This window comes from Colletes gigas, unplaced genomic scaffold (genome assembly GCF_013123115.1).
Source record: "Colletes gigas isolate AHSC1104 unplaced genomic scaffold, ASM1312311v1 Colletes_gigas_Sc00023, whole genome shotgun sequence".
Classification (NCBI taxonomy): Eukaryota; Metazoa; Arthropoda; class Insecta; order Hymenoptera; family Colletidae; genus Colletes; species Colletes gigas.
This window is the reverse complement of record NW_025106652.1, coordinates 1280563-1299879: the sequence shown is the minus strand read 5'-3', so window position 1 is coordinate 1299879 and position 19317 is coordinate 1280563. Positions and strand designations below refer to the sequence as shown.

General features: G+C 39.3%; 1 protein-coding gene across 1 annotated transcript in view; it reads right to left on the bottom strand.

Moving 5' to 3' along the window:
* LOC122401231 (segmentation polarity homeobox protein engrailed-like) overlaps positions 1–19093 on the bottom strand; it is a 136101-nt gene extending 117008 nt beyond the window's left edge. The window contains exon 1 of the mRNA XM_043403228.1: positions 17391–19093. Coding sequence (XP_043259163.1) covers positions 17391–18771 — 1381 coding nt within the window. The 5' untranslated portion in view covers positions 18772–19093. The remainder of the gene's footprint in view (positions 1–17390) is intronic.
* Between the last annotated feature and the right edge of the window lie 224 nt (positions 19094–19317).

Here is a 19317-nt window from a genome sequence, read left to right as displayed (position 1 = left end):
TGATCGTACCAGAGAGTCGAGCGTAACCCGCACCACGAGTCACGTCGTTGTACGACAGCAACAATAAAATTGTGCGGAACGGAACAGAGCGGAGTCATTATCTTCCCGATCCCACAACTTCTTTAAATTTGAACGTTTTGTTATTCGATCACCAGTCACATTGCATTTTATTTATATCATTAATATTAATACTATTGTTAACACTAAACCTATCACGACCGGTGTTCTGATCGATTGAATGATTTATATTTTTTTATAAAACACCGGACAAACTTTTGTATTAAATTCTGGTTAGCTTCCGATGTGAATAAGAAATATACAGTATAGCAAAGATGAGAGGAGAGAATCTTCAGTTTCCACTGTCTTAGGACAGTCTAACAACGCGTATTAAAAATAGTTAAACTTTACACACTTTACAGTTCCGAAACTACTAGTGTTTTATACGTAGTTGAGCTATCGTTAGAAGCGGTAAACCTTCCTCTTTGAAATGATTTTCAATTTAAGTCGATCCGACTTTCCGTTTCGGAGATATCGTAATTTAAATAAAACGGTAATTTTATAAATTTCGCTCACCGTCTTACAAAAGGCTATTAAAATGTATTAAAAATACTAAAACTTTAGACGCGTTTAGTTCCGAAACTACTAGTGTTTTATTAATTATTGAGCGATTGTTAGCGGCGGCAGAGCCTCCCCTTTAAAATTGCTTTTGGTTTTTGCCAATCCGACTTTCCGTTTTCGAGATATTGCAATTTATGTAAAAGGGTATTTTTCTTAATTTGACTATCTCTGTCTCCATCTGACGCGTCGCGTTGTACCTCTTTGTTGCACGTGAGTCATGGCCGAGTGACCTAGTTGCGGCGTAGTATTTCCAAGAATTTACTACGCACTGTTTACTATTTTCACGCGCTCGAGTTCATTGATTTCAATGAAACGTAAACAAACGCTTCGGACCCTTCTATCTCCGCAACTAGTCACCGCATCGACTTGAAACTAAAATCGCTATATCTCCGGAACTAATAAAGCTATCGACTTGTTCGAACGCTCGTTTTAAAGGGCATTTCATCCTCTATCGAATTACTATACCAGCTATTATAATTTTTGCTGTCTTCTATGTTTATTTTCACATTTACTTTGACGCTACATACCTAAAGTAGTTCAAGCACTTCCTATTGATTGTACGACTGGTGTGTGATAAAACTGGATTATAAAGTGTTTATTTAATCGAAAATGGATTTAAATTTGTACACGGGATGTTTGCGTAATTACTATTCCAACATTTTTTCGTAAATAATAGTTTTCTCGGTAACTAACTGTGGTATCGGTTTGAAACAAAATTCAGTTTTTAGGACGTTTTATTATCTATCCTATGAAAATTAAAAAATTGCGACGTAGTTTGTAAATTTTCTAAATGAAGTTTAAGTATTAAGTATGCACATTTTGAGTAAAAGTTTTGGATATTTTTGCACAGATTTTTAAAATATGTGACACAAAAGAAAAAGACATCTTACGAATAAATTTCAAAACACAACTTCCTATACATATAATATAAAAATTAGAAGTACGTTGTCTCGTAAAAGAGAAAAACTGGTCATTTGTCCGATCATGGTAGGAATAGGTATACATGAAGTGTCGGTAGGTTTAGTGTTAAAATAAAACATACACGCAACATATAGAGATAAAATTATAATAAGCTGTTATGAAATTTGACCCCCCCGGTGATTTTGTCGTAGAGAACAAAATTATTAAATATTTTGAATATTTCTGGAGCCACTAAAAATGGCGTCTCGGTGTACTGAGCGACTCTGACGTTTCCAGAGGGAGCTCAAGCGAGTACCGGACCAAATATCACGCCCCCCTCCCAAAATTTCACTTCCTTTCGGGGAGCTTTAAACGCGTCGTTGGCCGACGTCAAATGTAATCGAGTCGAATGGCAGATTATCTCGAGCCGTCTTCTTCGCGAGGAGGTAGACAGGAAGAGAAGAAGGGAATGGCGTTGGCGGTGCTTATCGGCGCAGTGACCGTGTAAAAGTTTGCTCCGTGGCGCGTTACGCCCATAAGTCAGGGGATATTTGAAAGGCGAAGCAACATTCTGGGGCCAGCAAATGGATCCCCCGCGGTGCCATCTACTGGCTTGTTAATCGCCCAATGGACGTACCGTTTCGCGTCGGTTCTGCCTCGGAAATGTTACCCACCCCCTCTTGTGTTCTTCCCCCGGACACTGTTGAGGAAAACCACCTCGCAATCGCCTCGGTGCCACCGACCTCTTTCGCGATATTGTGGATCGAGATTAAAGTAACGAGATTTTAACGACTGCTCCGTTTTCGACTCGACGGCGTGTTGCATTAATTGATCCATGTAATTGAGGAACATTGTTACTCGATGGAAAGACCTGATATTTGCAAAGGAGTTGGACTTGTGGATGTTGAAGCAAGTCGATTTAAGTTAGGTTATATTGGTCGAGTATTGGGGTGTCTGAATATTAGAGAAATAATGGCGCTTGATTTATCTCTAAATGGTCACAGAAATGTTTTTGGAGTATGTTAATTACATATTTGACCCAATGAGATGGTTATAGATTACCATAGAGGAATATTAAGATTTGTGTTTCTGGATTTAGTAATATTAATTATTCGACACAATGGAAGGGGTGAATATTAGGATGGTATTGAGAAATTCCGTAGATTTCCATACAGACATATTGAGTTAAGATTCCCGTCACGATACTCGAAATCAAGATTATGGTAACGAGATTTTAACGACTGTTCGTTTCCCAGTCTGACGACGCCGTTGCATTAATTGATCAACACGAATCCTCCGATACGAACGATTGAGAAATCTATACGACAAATCTCTGTTCCTATATAGCAGATCGGCCAGGTCTCAACAAGTTCGCTTTCTTTTCCATCGAAATTACGCTCACGCGGCAGTTAAGTCAAATTAGAACTGCTTTTAGTAACATCTACTTTTCTCCGGACCGATCAAGCTCGACTCTTTGGTAACGGTTCGCGGGGCTCGGTTTCCCAGCAGAATTGCGCTCGAGTTAAATTTAAATTACAGGAATCGCCAGGTTGGAAAATTGGTACGTTACCGCGGTTGGTCTGTCGGGAACGGTCCGTTTCGTTCGTTGTGTTTTCGAATTGAACTGGTCGCGTGCTCGGAAAAATTGGTATCTTTCCGCGCCTAGTAGACTCGTATTTTTCATCGCATTCGCTCGTCGAGCGGCAACAAGAGTGGCAATTTCATTACGGACACGCGTCGCGGGAACGTAATTACACGTAACGATAGAGTTGTCGGTAATTCGCGTGCAAAGTCGCGGCCGCGCCTCCTTAATTATTCGCGCGCAGACATTTGTCGCATTACGCTTCCGTTCGTCGCCGACAGCGTAATTTCTCTCGCCGGTGCGACGCTAAACGACGCACGACTGCGTCTAGAATCGGTTTCCGGCGCGATACAATTAACAACTTTACAACGTCGTTATTGATTCTGACCTCTTTCAGAATCCTTCATTATTCCAATTTGACCGATCTTTCGCTTTTACTTAATTATATGTGGTTAACGTAATGTGCCGCGCCTGACATTTTAGTTGTTGGTACTAAGTGACCGTTCGGGAAATAAATAATATGTTGGTAACCAGCTAATGTTCTCGTAAAATTTCTCGTATTCATATGAGATTACAATTTTTAAAATAGAATGGGAAAAATGAAGTTTCAATGCATACATTATTTTATTTTTTGTTGTAGGAATGATGATCTTCTTAAATTCATTTAAGCTTAAATAATTTTTAACGAGTTCTAATTTAGTAAAACTTCTTTTGCATAACAGATCTAGATACTCTAGGACCATCCTTCATAGTTCCATTCCTTTTTTTTTTACTCATTTCATTATAATTTTGAAACATTCCAACTTTACTGCATTATTCGCATACGAACATCTATCAATTTTGATACATTTTAACGTTAATTTTACTTCTGTAAAATGGGATGTTTTATGCACGAAATCTAAAAAAGCTTGACCAGAAAAGATTGTTTAATCCTTTAAAATTCGATATATCAATTTTAATGTGCCATTTTGATGCACTTTAACGTTAATTTTATTTTCATAGAATGTGTTCTATGTACGACTACCCTACACATACGAAACCTAAAAAAACGTGACTAGAAAAATTTATTTAATCTTTTAAAATTTAATATATCAATTTTAATTTGCCTATACTCGAAAGGGTTTATCATTGGATTTTCCAGTCAGTCATGATGGATGAAAAGGGAGGAATGGAAGGCCGAGGCTCGAGGCTGTTAGCTCGAGGCACCTGTGATGATATGGTAGCGAACACTCGCGATTAGGCGAGAACGATAATTATGGGAGTCGTTAATACGTCGTTAGAAGTGATTTTATTTTAATGGTCAGATGTGACCGATAGTGGGGGAGCGACACGCCGACGGAAACGTTGTCTCCATTGTCGCCGGACATCGATTGGAATTTCTGGCAGTTGGATAATTGGCGTCATTAACACGTCGTTGCTTTGTGCAGCTTGCAATATTGTTCCGTTAACAGAACAAACGACTTAACGACGTCCTCGAGGAACATGTACAAATTGGTGACAATTACGGTTTCTGTACGAAGGCAAACTACATTGTACGCTCTTGTAAACTTGACACGTTTGACGCCGCGTGGATCAACGATGACGTACGCTGGACTTTCCGTTTAGGTCATTTGACATTTTTGCTAGTAACGATGGCTGCGTCACGCTGAACGTAGAAAGTATTCGTCGAACAATTTACTTACGAGAAAACTCTCTATATGATCGATATTTCATGAGGGATGACGTATACGTGACTCTAATGAGTTTTTATTTTACATTTGCATACTCGAATTACTTAAGTATAGAATTCTTTGCAACATATTTTTATATGTTTCAGCATTATTGAATTTAATAATAAATGAGACATCGACTTAAATCTAAAGGGAAAAACATAATTCTAAGGTTGAAAATGTTTCAATAGTTTGTAGACCAGAGTAGCCATTTTATTGTCTTCCTGTAAGAGTCCAGTCGAGATGCACCAAGTTCTAATTTTAAATTAAGCTTCCTATAATCATAAAGAATTCATAAACTAAAATCTATTATATGTTTTAACATAATTCAATTTAACAACTTGAAACATCGACTTAAATCTAAAGGGAAAAACATAACTGTAGGGTTGAAAATGTTTCAATAGTTTGTAGACTAGAGAAGCCTTTATTTTCTTCCAGTCGAGATGCACCAAGTTCTAATTTTAAATAGAGTTTCCTATAATCATAAATTATTCATAAACTAAGATATATTACTGGAATTAGTACTCTCATTACTTCCTCGATAAGCGTTATAAAGTATTGGTTTTTATATACAGTTTCTTAATTAATCTAATCATGAATAACATATACGTTTCAAAAGTGCCCCGTTCGATACTCGACGTGTCTTCGTAGATCGGCTAGATCGTTGGTACCAATAGAAATCGACTGAACGGAAATCTATAATGGGACAATTTTACGATCACGACGATCGATCGTTTAAAGAAACAAGTCCGCCATTAATGGTCGTCCCGTTACACCTCGGAGCTCGAATCCCCCCGTCTCTCGAACGAGGGATCGATAAATCTCGACGGTGTTTATCGCGGAGATTTCTCATCGCGTGTCAGCCACGAGTTTCGCCGGTCTTAACAAATCTGCGTCCAATGGCTGTAACACAATACCGCCATTTGTAGCGCGACCGAGGGACGAAAACGATCGTTCCCGGCGATTCCGCGTTGTATCTGAAAATACACTTTACGATATCTGGAACGAACGGAAGCCATTCATAGGTTTCTGCCTCTAGGCCAGAGGGACCTAGGCGTTCTACGCGGATGGTGCTTGACTATGGTCGGGTTTGTTATCGTGCTCAGCCGCGGAGAACGGGAGGCACCTTCGATTTAACCTTAATAAGATCGATGGATCCCACGAGGCTCCCCGATATGGAGCAAGCTCTCGCTTCCACGCAGCTCGCCGATCCGCCACAGTGGCTCTCAACCTTCTCATCGTGCGTCAGAACACTCTCAGAGATCGTCGAAACCCTATTTTTGTTCGAAACGTTTCGATAAAATGAATTTAAACATCGTAAACAAATTCCTTTAGCGTTACATGCTTTGGAATTTCTTACGAGTTCGAGTTTCATTCTAGAATTTTTAAAAACTATGGAAAATAGTAAACACCCATTTCGTCGACAAAGTTATTACTCGCTATAAAATTTGTTTTATTTTTTTTTAAAACGTTCAATGCTGTTGTTTTATACTTTAATACGACTTTCCCAAAGTATTTACCCGCTTAAATGCGGTTGCAATCGACAAAATAATTAATAATCGAACGTACAGTAATATAAAGAGGATAGAAACACCAAAATGTTGTGATCGATGATTTAATTGAAAAATTAAATTTTAACTTTGACTTCATAAAGCAGATTGTAAATCGAATAAAATGGTTTGGATCAAGTCTGGTTGGAAAACGTCGATTACGAAGGGAGGGACTGGTCATCCGACATTATTCTTCCCTTGAAATATGTTCGTGTTGGTCGTACGGCAACCCTGTATCGGTTGTCCCGTCGAATGGCAGGATAGAAAGAGAGGCAGCCGGGGGGAAGCAAGCACGAGAACCAGGCTTGCAAATTAATGTCTCTTTATTTCGTAGCGAACATTTCGTTAAAGCTTGATTTATCGTCATATAGCGCCGCGTTGCCTTTTTATCGGCCAATCGCCCGCAGCCTCGATCGCTCCTTTAATTATGCAATGCCGTACGGATCCTATTCGCGGCCGAGAGTTAATAATAACGAGCGCGGGATCTCGTTTCCTTTCTTTACACGGGATTCCGTGGTACTGGCTGTCGAGAGTGTCAGAGGGTGGAGCCTTTAACGTTGATAGCGCACCAAGGACGGGATATAATACCGACGAGATTACATGCTGACTATTTGCTCAAGAATATACGAAACCATTGAACGTTATACGCTGTTCAAAATAAAGGATTCAGGAAAATCGAAATTCCTCCTAGCTTCACCTCCTTTTTCAGGAAACGTCAATATCCAGGGGCACGAAACGTTATGGAACTTTTTCTATAGATCGAATTTTATAAAAGAAGTCTTCATTGTATAAGTTGCCTAGAGAACAGATAAATAAATTCTCTCACAAATAAGAGTTCGAATATAATTTATTAGATATAAAAATACAATCCATTCAGCGTCCGAAGTAGTCTTTTTATCCATACATACTGCTCTTTATTATTTCAACAGAAATAATTGTTCTCGTTCTAATTAAAATAACAAATTCAGAAAAGTCGACAACTCACTAGCTTTAACTCATCTTTCAAGAATCGTAAATGTCCAAGGGGCCGACACACTGTGGAACTTTTTCTATAGGTCGAACTTTATAAAAGAAGACTTCATTATGTAAGATCCCAGGAGAACTAATAACAGTTCTAATATAATTTATTAGAAATAAAAATACAGTCTCTTCTTTCTTATTTTGATAGAAATAAAAGATTTTGTGCGAAAGGAATTGGTAAAGGATGCATTGTCAACAACTTGTCGCAAACGAAGGTTGAGTTCAATAGACTCGAACGAAATGCACGATTCGAGTATAGTAATTTGTGCACGAAGCGATTCGTAAAAAGGAATAGTCGACAAGTTTAGAACTCACGAAGGTAGACAGCCTGTAAATCAATCCTGACGATGTAGCGTGCAATCTTCTGTTCCAGAAACGCAAGCGACACACTTCCCTCGGCTCTTCAAATATTCTACGTAAGTGGAGGTTACCGGAGACTATGTATTTACACCACTTCTGTCCATTTTCCTGAGAATCACATGCCAGCAAATTCTTCGACCTCTTTATTAAACCACCCCCGCGTGGCACATTAGAACTTTTCAACGACAAAGTTGCTCTTCGCATCTAGCGACGTATCAGACCAACGTTAAACGTCAAAACTTGCTTAAAGTAAATATAACTAGTACCATTTTATTAAAAAAAAATTATTTTAATGAACATTCACATTTTACTTAAATAAATATTATCATTCGTAAATATGAAAGTTTTCGATCATTAGACTAACTGCACAAAATATAAATTTTATGTACGATACGAATAACAAAATTCTCCAAATTAGAATCATTTTAGAAACTACAAAGATGCCCCATTTAAAATGAAAATTGCCAAAGTCTACTGGAATAAAACGTATTTACTCTTATTTTAATTTTGATTTAACCAATGGATGAACATCTATCTTTTGTCAGTGACTCGAAATCTTTTTTTTGAGCATATCTAGCTACCCAGGTGCCATAATCGCGAACGTGGCAGAGCACGAACCGAATCTTTGTATCCGCGGGGCCAATTAAAATGGCTGCGCGTTAACGCTCGATTCCGGATATCAAAACGGCGAACGGAGCCCTTTCTCCTCATTAAGGAATTACTATTTCCAACCGACGTGGTGTTTGCCACAATGATCGGCCATTTATCGCGGAACTGCGGCCGTTAAACGGCGGGACCGTCGTGTTTTTCCGCGACTCGCGAATGCGTTTCCAGCAACAATCTCGCCGCGCGTTTTCCCCCGTGGCACCGAACGCGCTGCCCCGTTAATGGAAATATCTTCCGTGTGCGTTACATACTCAGCCCAGAAAACTAATTAACCATAACTTCCCGTAAATGGATTTAACGCGCGATACCCTCGTTTTATTGCTCGCTGCACCGTAGGCGGTAATTAATATATTCCTTGGTGACTGGATAAGACCGTGCAGTTGGCATGCCTTTTTAGCGGGAGAACTCGATCGTCTCGATTCACGGAACCACGAGATGACTGGCACTGCAAAGCAGCCTCTACTCCATTTTATAATTGTCTAGGTTTCGTTTCTAGGACGCAAAGTTTTCTCATTTAAAATGGTTTTATTCTTCTTTCTTCAATTTTAATTCGTTTTCGAAGTACTTTACGATTCCTCCAGAGGACCCAATATGGAGTTGAAACGTCGACTAACGTCACGGAGTAGACTCTATTCCATTTTATAATTGTCTAGGTTTTATTTCTAGAACGCACAGTTTACCATTTAAAATGCGAACATTGGTTTTCTTCTTCTTTCTTCAATTTTAATTTGTCGTTAACCACCACCAAGAATAAAAGTTTTTTCTACTGGAAAACGTAATGCAACAAGTATCTAGATCATTCTTTGCCAATTTTATTTGCAAATAACGAATACAAAGAATGATATGACTATAAAAGATGACGCAGCTACTGGAACTCAGATAATTTACGAAATTTGTATAGCTACTGCAGGCGACAGTTATTTGTTTAGAAAAATATCACTTTGTGTTTATAAAATTTCTTTATATTTATCATTTGTATCCAAAGGGGATTCTAATCCGTAAATAGATAAATAAATAAATAAGATTTGTCAATTCGGTCACGAACTAGCTTATTAAGAATCTGTTAATGAAACACGAATTTAAAATATCCGTTATTGGCGAATAAACTTTGCTCTGTTACACGGAAGCACCGGTTTGGTCAACCATCGCCGTCTCCATCGCGAAGCAACTTCGATGATGAGACCAGAAGCTTCCTACGCGATAGAGTCGGTAGCCTATTCGAAGAGCAGCGTAACGAAACGCTAACTCCATCCACCGTCGCACGCGAGCCAACCGGTAAACGTTAACGTCCAATACTCAGCGATCGTAGCGGTTTCTCTAACGAGCAAACATGCAAAACAATTTGCACAGCCACGCGAGAGTTGCGCAACCATCGCAACAGTAGCGCATCACGAGAAACGTATAATTGCGTTCGCATTCAAGAAAAATGTAAACTCTTCGACTTTGGACTCGCTGCTCTCATATTTATTAGAAAACGTTATAACACTCGCCATGGTTAATAATGAAACGTTTATTATGGGGCGAAGCTAATGGTTCCCAGCTCATAGGGATACGAAACGATTAAATTTATCTCTCGTAATTACTTTTTCTGACGGGGTCATCAAATTCAATCGGAATATTCAATTATTATTATTATTATTTAGGTTAGGTAAGGTTTGACAGATTATTTAACCCTTTGAGCACAAGACGTTTTCGATATTGCATTTCAGAATTTATGTGAAATTCCATGAAATTTTATCATTATTTATAATTCTAAATTACCTACGACGACTTACGTATCCTAAAAGAGAGATTTCTTTTTCAAAAATGAACCGAAAAGGCCTCTACTATTTTGCAATTTGAGCCTTCGTTTTCGAGATACAAACAGTTGTTTTGCTCGTTAAATTTTTGGCGCGCACTTATCAGCTGATCCCGTGGTATCACGAGTAGTAAATTCTTACATATCTTTTAAACGAAGCATCAGATCGCAAAATGATATAGGACTTTTCGATTCCTTTTCGAACAGGGAACTTGAATATTTCCTGATTTTCTAATTTTCAATGTTTGTCAACATCTGACGAGAAAATTGGAAATTATTGACGCGACTTATGAGAAGATTTTTCCCGATTGCACGTTTGATGCTGATCAGAATTGTGTGAAATTTGAAATGTTTGATTTTCTATGTTCTTGGAAATCGATTAGCGCGCTCGTCGAATATCTGCGCGCACGCGAGAGCGCAAAAAGAATAGCGCGCTCGACCATGCGATATCGAGCCGCACGACCGGTGCAATAACAGTGATTAAGCTTTATCGTTGTCGTTTCAACGGACTATTTATCTGTCGGCCGCGAAATTACGCGCTGTAAAGACATAATAGGAACGCGGTCCAATATTGTCGTTTGTCCGCGGCAAAACTCGTCGCCTGGAACCGGACCCCCCACGAAAACTACCGGTTATTAATCGAGAATTTAGCACTTTTGCATGTTCCGTCGGCCGTACGACTTCATTTGCCGTGTATCTGGGCAACAGGAACGAAGTTGGACTGAAGAAGAGGCCAACGAAATTGTTATTGCATTTACTTTTCGCTTGAGATATACATTCAAAATATTTCTCCTCGAATTTTGGCACCTTAATTTGTTATAAACTCTTTCTGTGATTGTCAATTCATATTTCGAGCAGTGTTCTTTTCACATACAAATATAAATTTTTATCTACAAAATGGCGTTTCAATTTTGTCTTAGTTACAAAAGAACAATCTTATTGGAAGTTTGGAATCACTGTTCCTTATTTCTTTCAATTGGCACTTTCGATTTAACATAAGAATTCAATGTTTTTTCGTAATAATTACATTTTAATTATATGTCTGACGAAGGAGTTGAATAGTAATAATAATAATAAATATCGGAACGAAGCATCGGTAACACGGCGATCGTTTGAATTTACAGTGACCGTTTATTCGTTGGTACTTGACTTCCAGTCGTTTCGTCTCTACCTTCGAAGAAAATTACGATCAATTTCACGATGATAAAGCGCTGTTAGTTGGTTATCGTGCTTTAATGGACAATTTGATGGAAGCCTTTGTCGTTAAAAGACAATAAACCCAGTTCTATATGTCTAAGTTTAACCCCTAATGAATTTTTTCCTATAACCGTCCGGAAAAACGTGTTGTTTTCTTATTGCATTTTTTTGTTCTGCATACTGTTCCAGATTGTTCGTTTCACCTTTTAATCGTACACGTTTTTAGTTTAATCGCCGTGCATGGCATTGTTTGTCTGGGCGATTGTGTCGCTCGACTTAAGTCGGTCGTTAAGTGGTGAAATTGCGATGAAAATCACTGCGGAATCTTGTGCAACGTTTAATTTTATGTTCTTCCGTTTGCACGTTACCGCTTAATTGCCTTTCTTCGTACACATAAGTTTAAATAATGGTACGTAGCTTTTCAGATCGGATATCTACCTAATTTCACTTGCAGACTAGACTTTAGATGATCTACAAATGTAAAATATACATATACTATATTATTATTATTATTATTATCATTAATCGTTTGTGTTATGCACATTCTTGAAGTGTATATATTTATATGTAGAACGTTGCATAATGGCGAGACATAGCTGGTTTTTATATCAAATTTAGGTTTAACCACTTTTCTGACGAGCTTTTTCATTAACTGGAATACAAATTTTTCTTATTACACTTTCTGGATCTTTGAAGATTAATTTTAGTTCCAAGGACGTGGAGAATTGTACAAATATTGAGTTTCATGCTTTGGACCATTTTTAACCCTAAAACACTGAGTAAATTTCAACATGAATGATATACATCTAACATCTCTTTAAATTGCTATAACTTTCTGAAAATGTTACGAATTTTAGTTTGCATAGAAGAATATTTAAAAAATATTGCATAGAAGAATATTTAAAAAATATCAAAACAATTTGAAACAAATGGCATCACTGTGGAAATGATTCTCGATACGGCCATACTGAATGTTGTTGAGAAATTATAAATAATCGAAGTAAAACTTTCACGACCACGTGGTTATTCTATTCTATCAAATTATCATCAATTTTAACCAGAAAATTTTATTTTGAGGTGATTTGTCAACGCCCCCAATGATTGGACATTTTCTAGAGGAGTGAGTACGAGCCTCGATACAGCCATACTGAATTACTAGCTTTGAAAAATGGTAAATAATCGAAGTAAAACTTTCATGACAACGTGGGCGTTCTATTCTATCAAATTATCATCACTTTTAACCAGAAAATTTTATTTTGAGGTGAATTGTCAACGCCCCCAATGATTGGACATTTTCTAGACGAGTGAGTACAATCCTCGATACAGCCATACTGAATTTCTAGCTTTGAAAAATGGTAAATAATCGAAGTAAAACTGTCATGTCAACGTGGTTGTTCTATTCTATCAAATTATTTACAATTTTAACCAAAGAATTTTATTTGGGAGTGAATTGACAGAGCCCCCAATGGTCGGACAATTTCCAGATGGCCAAGCACCATGTTTTTTTTACACTTCGAACTGGCAGGGAACAGGAGCCACGAATAATTTTCCAGTTGCCTGAGAATAGAAAGCGAGAGGTGTTGTTCGTTAAGGAAAAAAGGTCCTGTGGGACGTTCGTGCCATTATCCGTTTCCCGGTCTCGGGCGCGAAACTATTAAAATACAATGGGGTTGGTTGGCGACGGCGGACCAGTTACGTTATCCGGGATTTTTTTCTAACACAATACGATCCGACGGTGGGCAATAATTTTCAACGAACACGCATCCGCCTGGGTGCAAAAGGCACCGATGCGATGGGGACAGGGAGACGTTTCGCGGCTCGCGAGGAGAAACAGAAAACCGATCTAATAGGGTGCAATTATTTACCGACGGTTTGCATAAGAACACGACAACTGAATGACCTATAGGAAATTGTTGTCCGCATACAAAGCCGCGGAATAGTTAGTTGCATATCCAACGGTTGATTTATGGGGCGGAGAGCAGCTTATTTCTCCGGGTGGTTAACAATTGTTTCCTGACAATGAGCGTATATCAGATATGAATGACACGAAGAAACGTTTTCTACCATTCATCAGGCCGGCACTCGGCCGCCGTAGTGGAGTAATTACACGTTTTCCTGTGTCGTTCGAGAGGATCATCCATCTACGCGAAACCGGGGAAACGATTCAGTTGGGACGACTCCGCGCGACGAGATAAATCTTCGAGGGGGTTGTCTCGGCCCTCCTCTTGTTTTGGAACCTCAAAAATTACATTTGCTTTCAATTTTCTTGTAATTTTGGTCGACCGCATCGGTACACAAGTCACGGCTTATTTTAAAATTGATATAGCTACGCGTTAAAACATTTAAATACGGTTACGAAATATTTTTTAGATTTTAAAATTGGTATAGTTGCTCATTAAAAAAATTTAAATACGCTTGCAAAATATTTTAGGTCACGGTTTATTTTTAAATTGGTATAGTTACAAATTAAAAATCATAAATATATATATACATATATGACAATTATAAGGTGTTCATATTGAATATTTAAACATTCGAGTAACATGGAATTCTGACACCCTCGAAGAAATAACGAAAGTGTGGGCAACTTCTACCATAAATTTTCGACGAATAAAAAGCCATAACGAATGTTTTGTCCTGTATGTTCTGTGATTCTACATATACTGATTTCACTCACTCGTCATGGAAATTAGGTTTAACAGCTCGAGGAATTTGTTTTTTCAAGATATAAACAACTTAAAATCCGAAGAACATGTGACTCGTAAAATCCGGAATTTAGACACTGTTTTAAGGCGTGTTTCTAAGCAATTTTGGTGACATTTTTAATGTACGATATAAAATAACTTGGGAAATTTCATTGTATATTTTTATAACTATTTATGTAGATATAAATCGCGTCTATGAGTTATTTATGTAGACTTTACAATATCATGTAAACATGTATTTAGATTTGAAAAGGTTAAACAGAAACGCGTGTAAAATCCTAATAGATTCATCTTCATGCAACTGTGAGTGTCTTCTTAATTACTATTTTTAAAAAATAATCAAAGTTATGGAATCGTTGTCCTTTTAAAGAAAACATTTTCCACAGAAGTTACAGCTTTTCCGATGCAATGCTTCAATCTTATTTCACTGATTAATTTTACTCATTCACTGATTTCAAGCCGTCATTTCTAAATTACATGTAACAATTCAAGAAATTTAAATTTCATATTCTACATTACTTCGAATTAATTACTCGTGTATTGCCTTAAGAGAAGTCAAATAGAAAAATAGTATTGGAAACTCGACAATTTGAGAGGACTTTTAATTTTCCTCTTGATTATGAAATCAATCTAGGAAAACATCACTATAAAAGACCTATTCCAATGATGTTTATACTTAAATACACAGAAGAACAACTTTCCTTCCAAAATGTATTTGCTGTGGGGCATATACTAGTGAAATGGCTGTTTATTTAGTAGTTTGTATATTTAACAAAGACTATACGAGTATAGATGAAATATAGAACAAAGCTATGTTGAAAATGATATCAGTGGTAAAACTAAAAATTGTCAATAATCGTGTATATAAACAACAGGGAGGAATACATAGGCCGATCTGACAAACGGTTATCCGACGCATCGGAGAAGGCAAGAATACCTCGTACAATAGAAAAATCACCCCTGTGAGATTCTTCTGAGGAAGTAGAGAGTCCATTTCATTGTTCTAATATAGTAGATTATGCTAAATTTCATCTTATCTACCTTTAAACTATATGTCCGCCTTTATAAATGTTTTTCTCGAAACAACATTCTTCAAACTTGTTTCCATAATATATATACTTCAAGATGCACTCTGTCGATTAATTTCAAATTTTACACACATTTAAAGCGTATACCCATCTATCATAGGAATTAAAATTAATCTTATATATTATAAAATTTCAATTGTTATTTTATAGATCTTTATATATATTAAATCTTTTATTTTTATCATCCGATAAAAGCTAAAATTCATGTAAAAAAATCAAATTTCTCATTTGGCAGAAGCTGCAATTCTGCAATTTTAATTACACTTTTAAAATTCTAGATTACACCATAATCACAATTACGTACCATAATAATCAGTATTTCTAACATATTTTTCGCCGACATCTCAGAATATGCTTACAAAAATAAATCGTTCATATCTCAAGAAAGAAACACGCTACAAGCCTAAAATTTTGTACACGGCCATATTTTGAGCTACAATTTGAGCCCTCAAATTTTGAGAATTTTTAATGGAATATTAATGATAGATATATTTTATACAATTCGAATAATCACAACTGTTTGAGTTGTGGACTTCATCAAGCAACTTTTGTTCATATTCTTCGATAAAATAATATATAATTAATATCGAAAACATTTACACAAACCCTGGAAATGCCCAGAATATGTATACAAATTTTCAAATCGATCGATAAGATACATTTTCTCAAACGAATACACAAAGTAGCCCTAAATTCTCACTCTATGGATCTACTTAATCGGACGTTTGGAAACGCGACGAATCAGTATCGAGTTCGTTGATTTCGGTCCAGGATTCTGTCTCATAACCGTGTGCCAACGACTCGTTGAATATTCAAGAATGGAAATCGACCGAACAAGAATTTTAGAATCGAATCTTCCATAACTTTCGAAGGCGTCTTGTGACCCTCGATGCAATCAAGTTTCCTGTCGGTCGTATATCTTAATCAATCGTCGATTCGATGAAAAAAAGACGTCGTAGAATCGTCTATTAATCGCCCGTTTTTTGAATAAATCTCGTTTTCGCGGTTTCTTGAATTTTTAATGTCTCAATTAAAATCGTGGGTCCTCTATCTGAAACGTAGATCAACTCGGAGCCAACGCTCGGGCCAATTTTATTTATGCCCCGCGATATCGTCACGAATACACTTTTGCAATAACTGTGGGATAATTAGCCGGCGGTTGTTCGCAAAAGAATACAAACGGTCGATAATTTAAATAAAATTGTCGGGATCGTGACGGAACGGTTGCCAAACAACGGGCGTCTACCTTGCGCAACAACGAGAAACCGTTTCTCCCAGGGCGTGAAATATTTCTTTTCGTTGTCGATGAAATTTATAACGTCGATGCACTTCGGTTCGGTCCATTATGCAGCCTCTAATGAGAAACCCCGTTATTAAGCAATTGCTGACAATGAACGCGCGTAATCCGCCGTGCCGTTTATGCGCCTCCGCGAAAATCGTCCGAGAACGTTAGGTACACATTGCTGACTTTCACGGGAATAAATTTAACGGGAATCACGAGCGAGAGGAGGAAACGCAATTGATTACGCTAACTGACCTTTCGTAGCGCGCGGCAATTACTTCGCATTCGGTGGAAATTCACTTCTGAACTTGCAAACCGAACGTCACCTTTCATATAATATAGTCTCGCTATTGCGTAGTCAATGATCGAGGGATTATTATGGGGAACTCTTTGTATATTCAGGTTACTTAGCAAAGTTGACACGAATGTCAGATTCGATCTTCCAGAACTAGGGAATTCTATTTGTTCATGATTTTACTTGAAGAAACTACATTTCATTATAAACAATAACTGCATTATAAATGTCAGAAGAATCTGGAGAGAATGGTGCTGGATGAAACTCCATATTAGAGTCAACAATCAAAATTTTTAGAGCACGTTGCTCCACCGTTTGTCGGAAGCTTATATCGTTCAAATTATTACTTGATAATATGGAAAATAATGGATTTAACTCGCATTATAAACGCCAGAAGAATCTGGAGAGAACGGTCCTGAATGATATTCCTCATTAAAGTCGACGATCATAATTTTTAGAGCAGATTGCTCAATCGCAGGTCATGAGTTTACACCGTGTAAAGTACTGTCCGATAACATTGAAAAGACAGTTTTATCTCACGCGAGGAGCCTTCTTTATAACGCTCTGTACACAGCGCATACCGAGATACCAAATTTTCCCAAAGAATAATCTGAACTCACCAGAAGAAGGTCGGTCCGAATATCTGGTGCAGTAGACCCAAGCAGGCCAGGTAAACGGTTCCGTTGAATCGCTGGCAGGTGGTCCCGACGCGTTGGACGTCGGATTTCCGGCCGTCACACTGACCGGGGACGTGTTGGTCGTGGAGTTCGTTTCCGAGCTGCTCTTCTCCGACGTTTCTGAAGATGACTCGAGGAAGTCCTTGGTCAGATCGATGGGTCTCGGCGCGACCTTCTTGGGTCTGGACTTTTTTAACGAAATGGGATCGGTGATCCTTCTGCCGAAGTCAGCCTTCAAGATATTGTCTATACTGAACTTCAACCCTGCTTGATGCTGCAGATTGTTGTTGTTGTTGTGATTATTGTGATGATTGGTATTGTTGATACCGTTGTTCTGTATACCGTTGGCACCGGGCATCGTTCTTCCGTTCTCGTCCCTCGCCCCGGGCGAAGCAGGGCTGACAGAGTCTCTCTGGAGGATCTTGCTCACCGAGAGTCGATGCTGATGCACCGAGTTCGCCGGTACGTGCTGCACCTGGGACGTCTGATGAAGGTGGATGTGGCTGTTGGCATGATGTAAATGCTGGCCAGGATGAGGCATCAGCGAGGCAGTTTCTCTGGAGTCCCTGCAAACCGTGGGATGCAGGACAGGGGTGGTCGCTTGGAGGCCGGTGACTGTCATAGCCGACGGTGGTGACAACGACAGTCTCGTGACCAGCGGTACGCTGATAGGGGTTCGGTGTAGCCTCTCCACGGTCGGGTAAACGATCTCGTGACCCAGACTGTGCTGTACGCGCGTCGGGTAATCGGGAATCTCGGACTCCCTCGAGGAATATCGGGGTAACAAGTGCTGATGGTGACTGGACTGGTACCTGGGCACTATGACGTCCTGGATGGCTTCTGGACGACCTGGGGACGAGGCAGTGGCCGAGGACGATGCCGGTGACCTCACCGAGGACGCTGTGGGCGACGACGGAGGCTGGCTGTAACCCGGCGGGCTCGGCGCCGGTACGTGATTAGTCGTTCGTTGATAAAACGCGTCGTTGCAGCTCGCTGAGCTGGAAGGCGATGGTGTCGCCGATGTCCTCGTGTTCTCCTCGTCGCGAAAGTCGCCACGGCTGCTGGCCGATTCGTGGTCGTACCTCACCAAACCGCAGCCACGGATTCCGACGACGCTGGTGGGCGTCGGTTCGCTACCGACGCTCAACACCTCGCTGGTGTCGCTCTCGCAATCGCTGTCAGGGTTGTTGCCGTCACTACTTCGTATCTGCTCCCGTTTCTCAGAGTCCGAGGACTCCAGCCGGGTCTGCAGATGATTCTGCCTGATCTCGTGTAGATCGCCGGCGTCCAGACCAATGGACGATTCCGGTGGGGTGCTCGACATCTTTTCCCGTCGATCGCTTGTTCCCTTTTCGCGAATTCTTTCTATCGGTTCGCAGAGAAGATCTATTTCATGACGACGATCGGAGGATTGCCCTTCTTCCTTTCAGTGTACATGACGATTTCAGAGATTCTTTATCTACCTAACGGATTCCATCCGCTGAGTGTCGCCCGGAGGGATTGTCATTTTCATACAGGACACTCTTAACAACGTATCCCTGGCATCTCATCCCCATAGTATCGCAAAATTATCTCGTTCGATGCACTGTCAGCCGGTAACTCGTACACGTTTCATGCACTAAGTACTGTTTCCCCGGTTCCTTGCCGACGGACACTGTTCAGCCCTTTTCATGACTGACTATCACAACGTATCTCGAGTTCGTTCATCATACCGTCTCGTGAACAGTCTTTGGATACGCGACGCACTAAGAACCAGTGGCCCCGGAGCTGGCAGCTCATAGGTCCAGCTGGCTGACTGTACCGTACGCGCGGAGCTCCCAGACCGCCACCGATCTGACGCGCGGCTTCAGAGTCTTCCCGGTGCATCCAT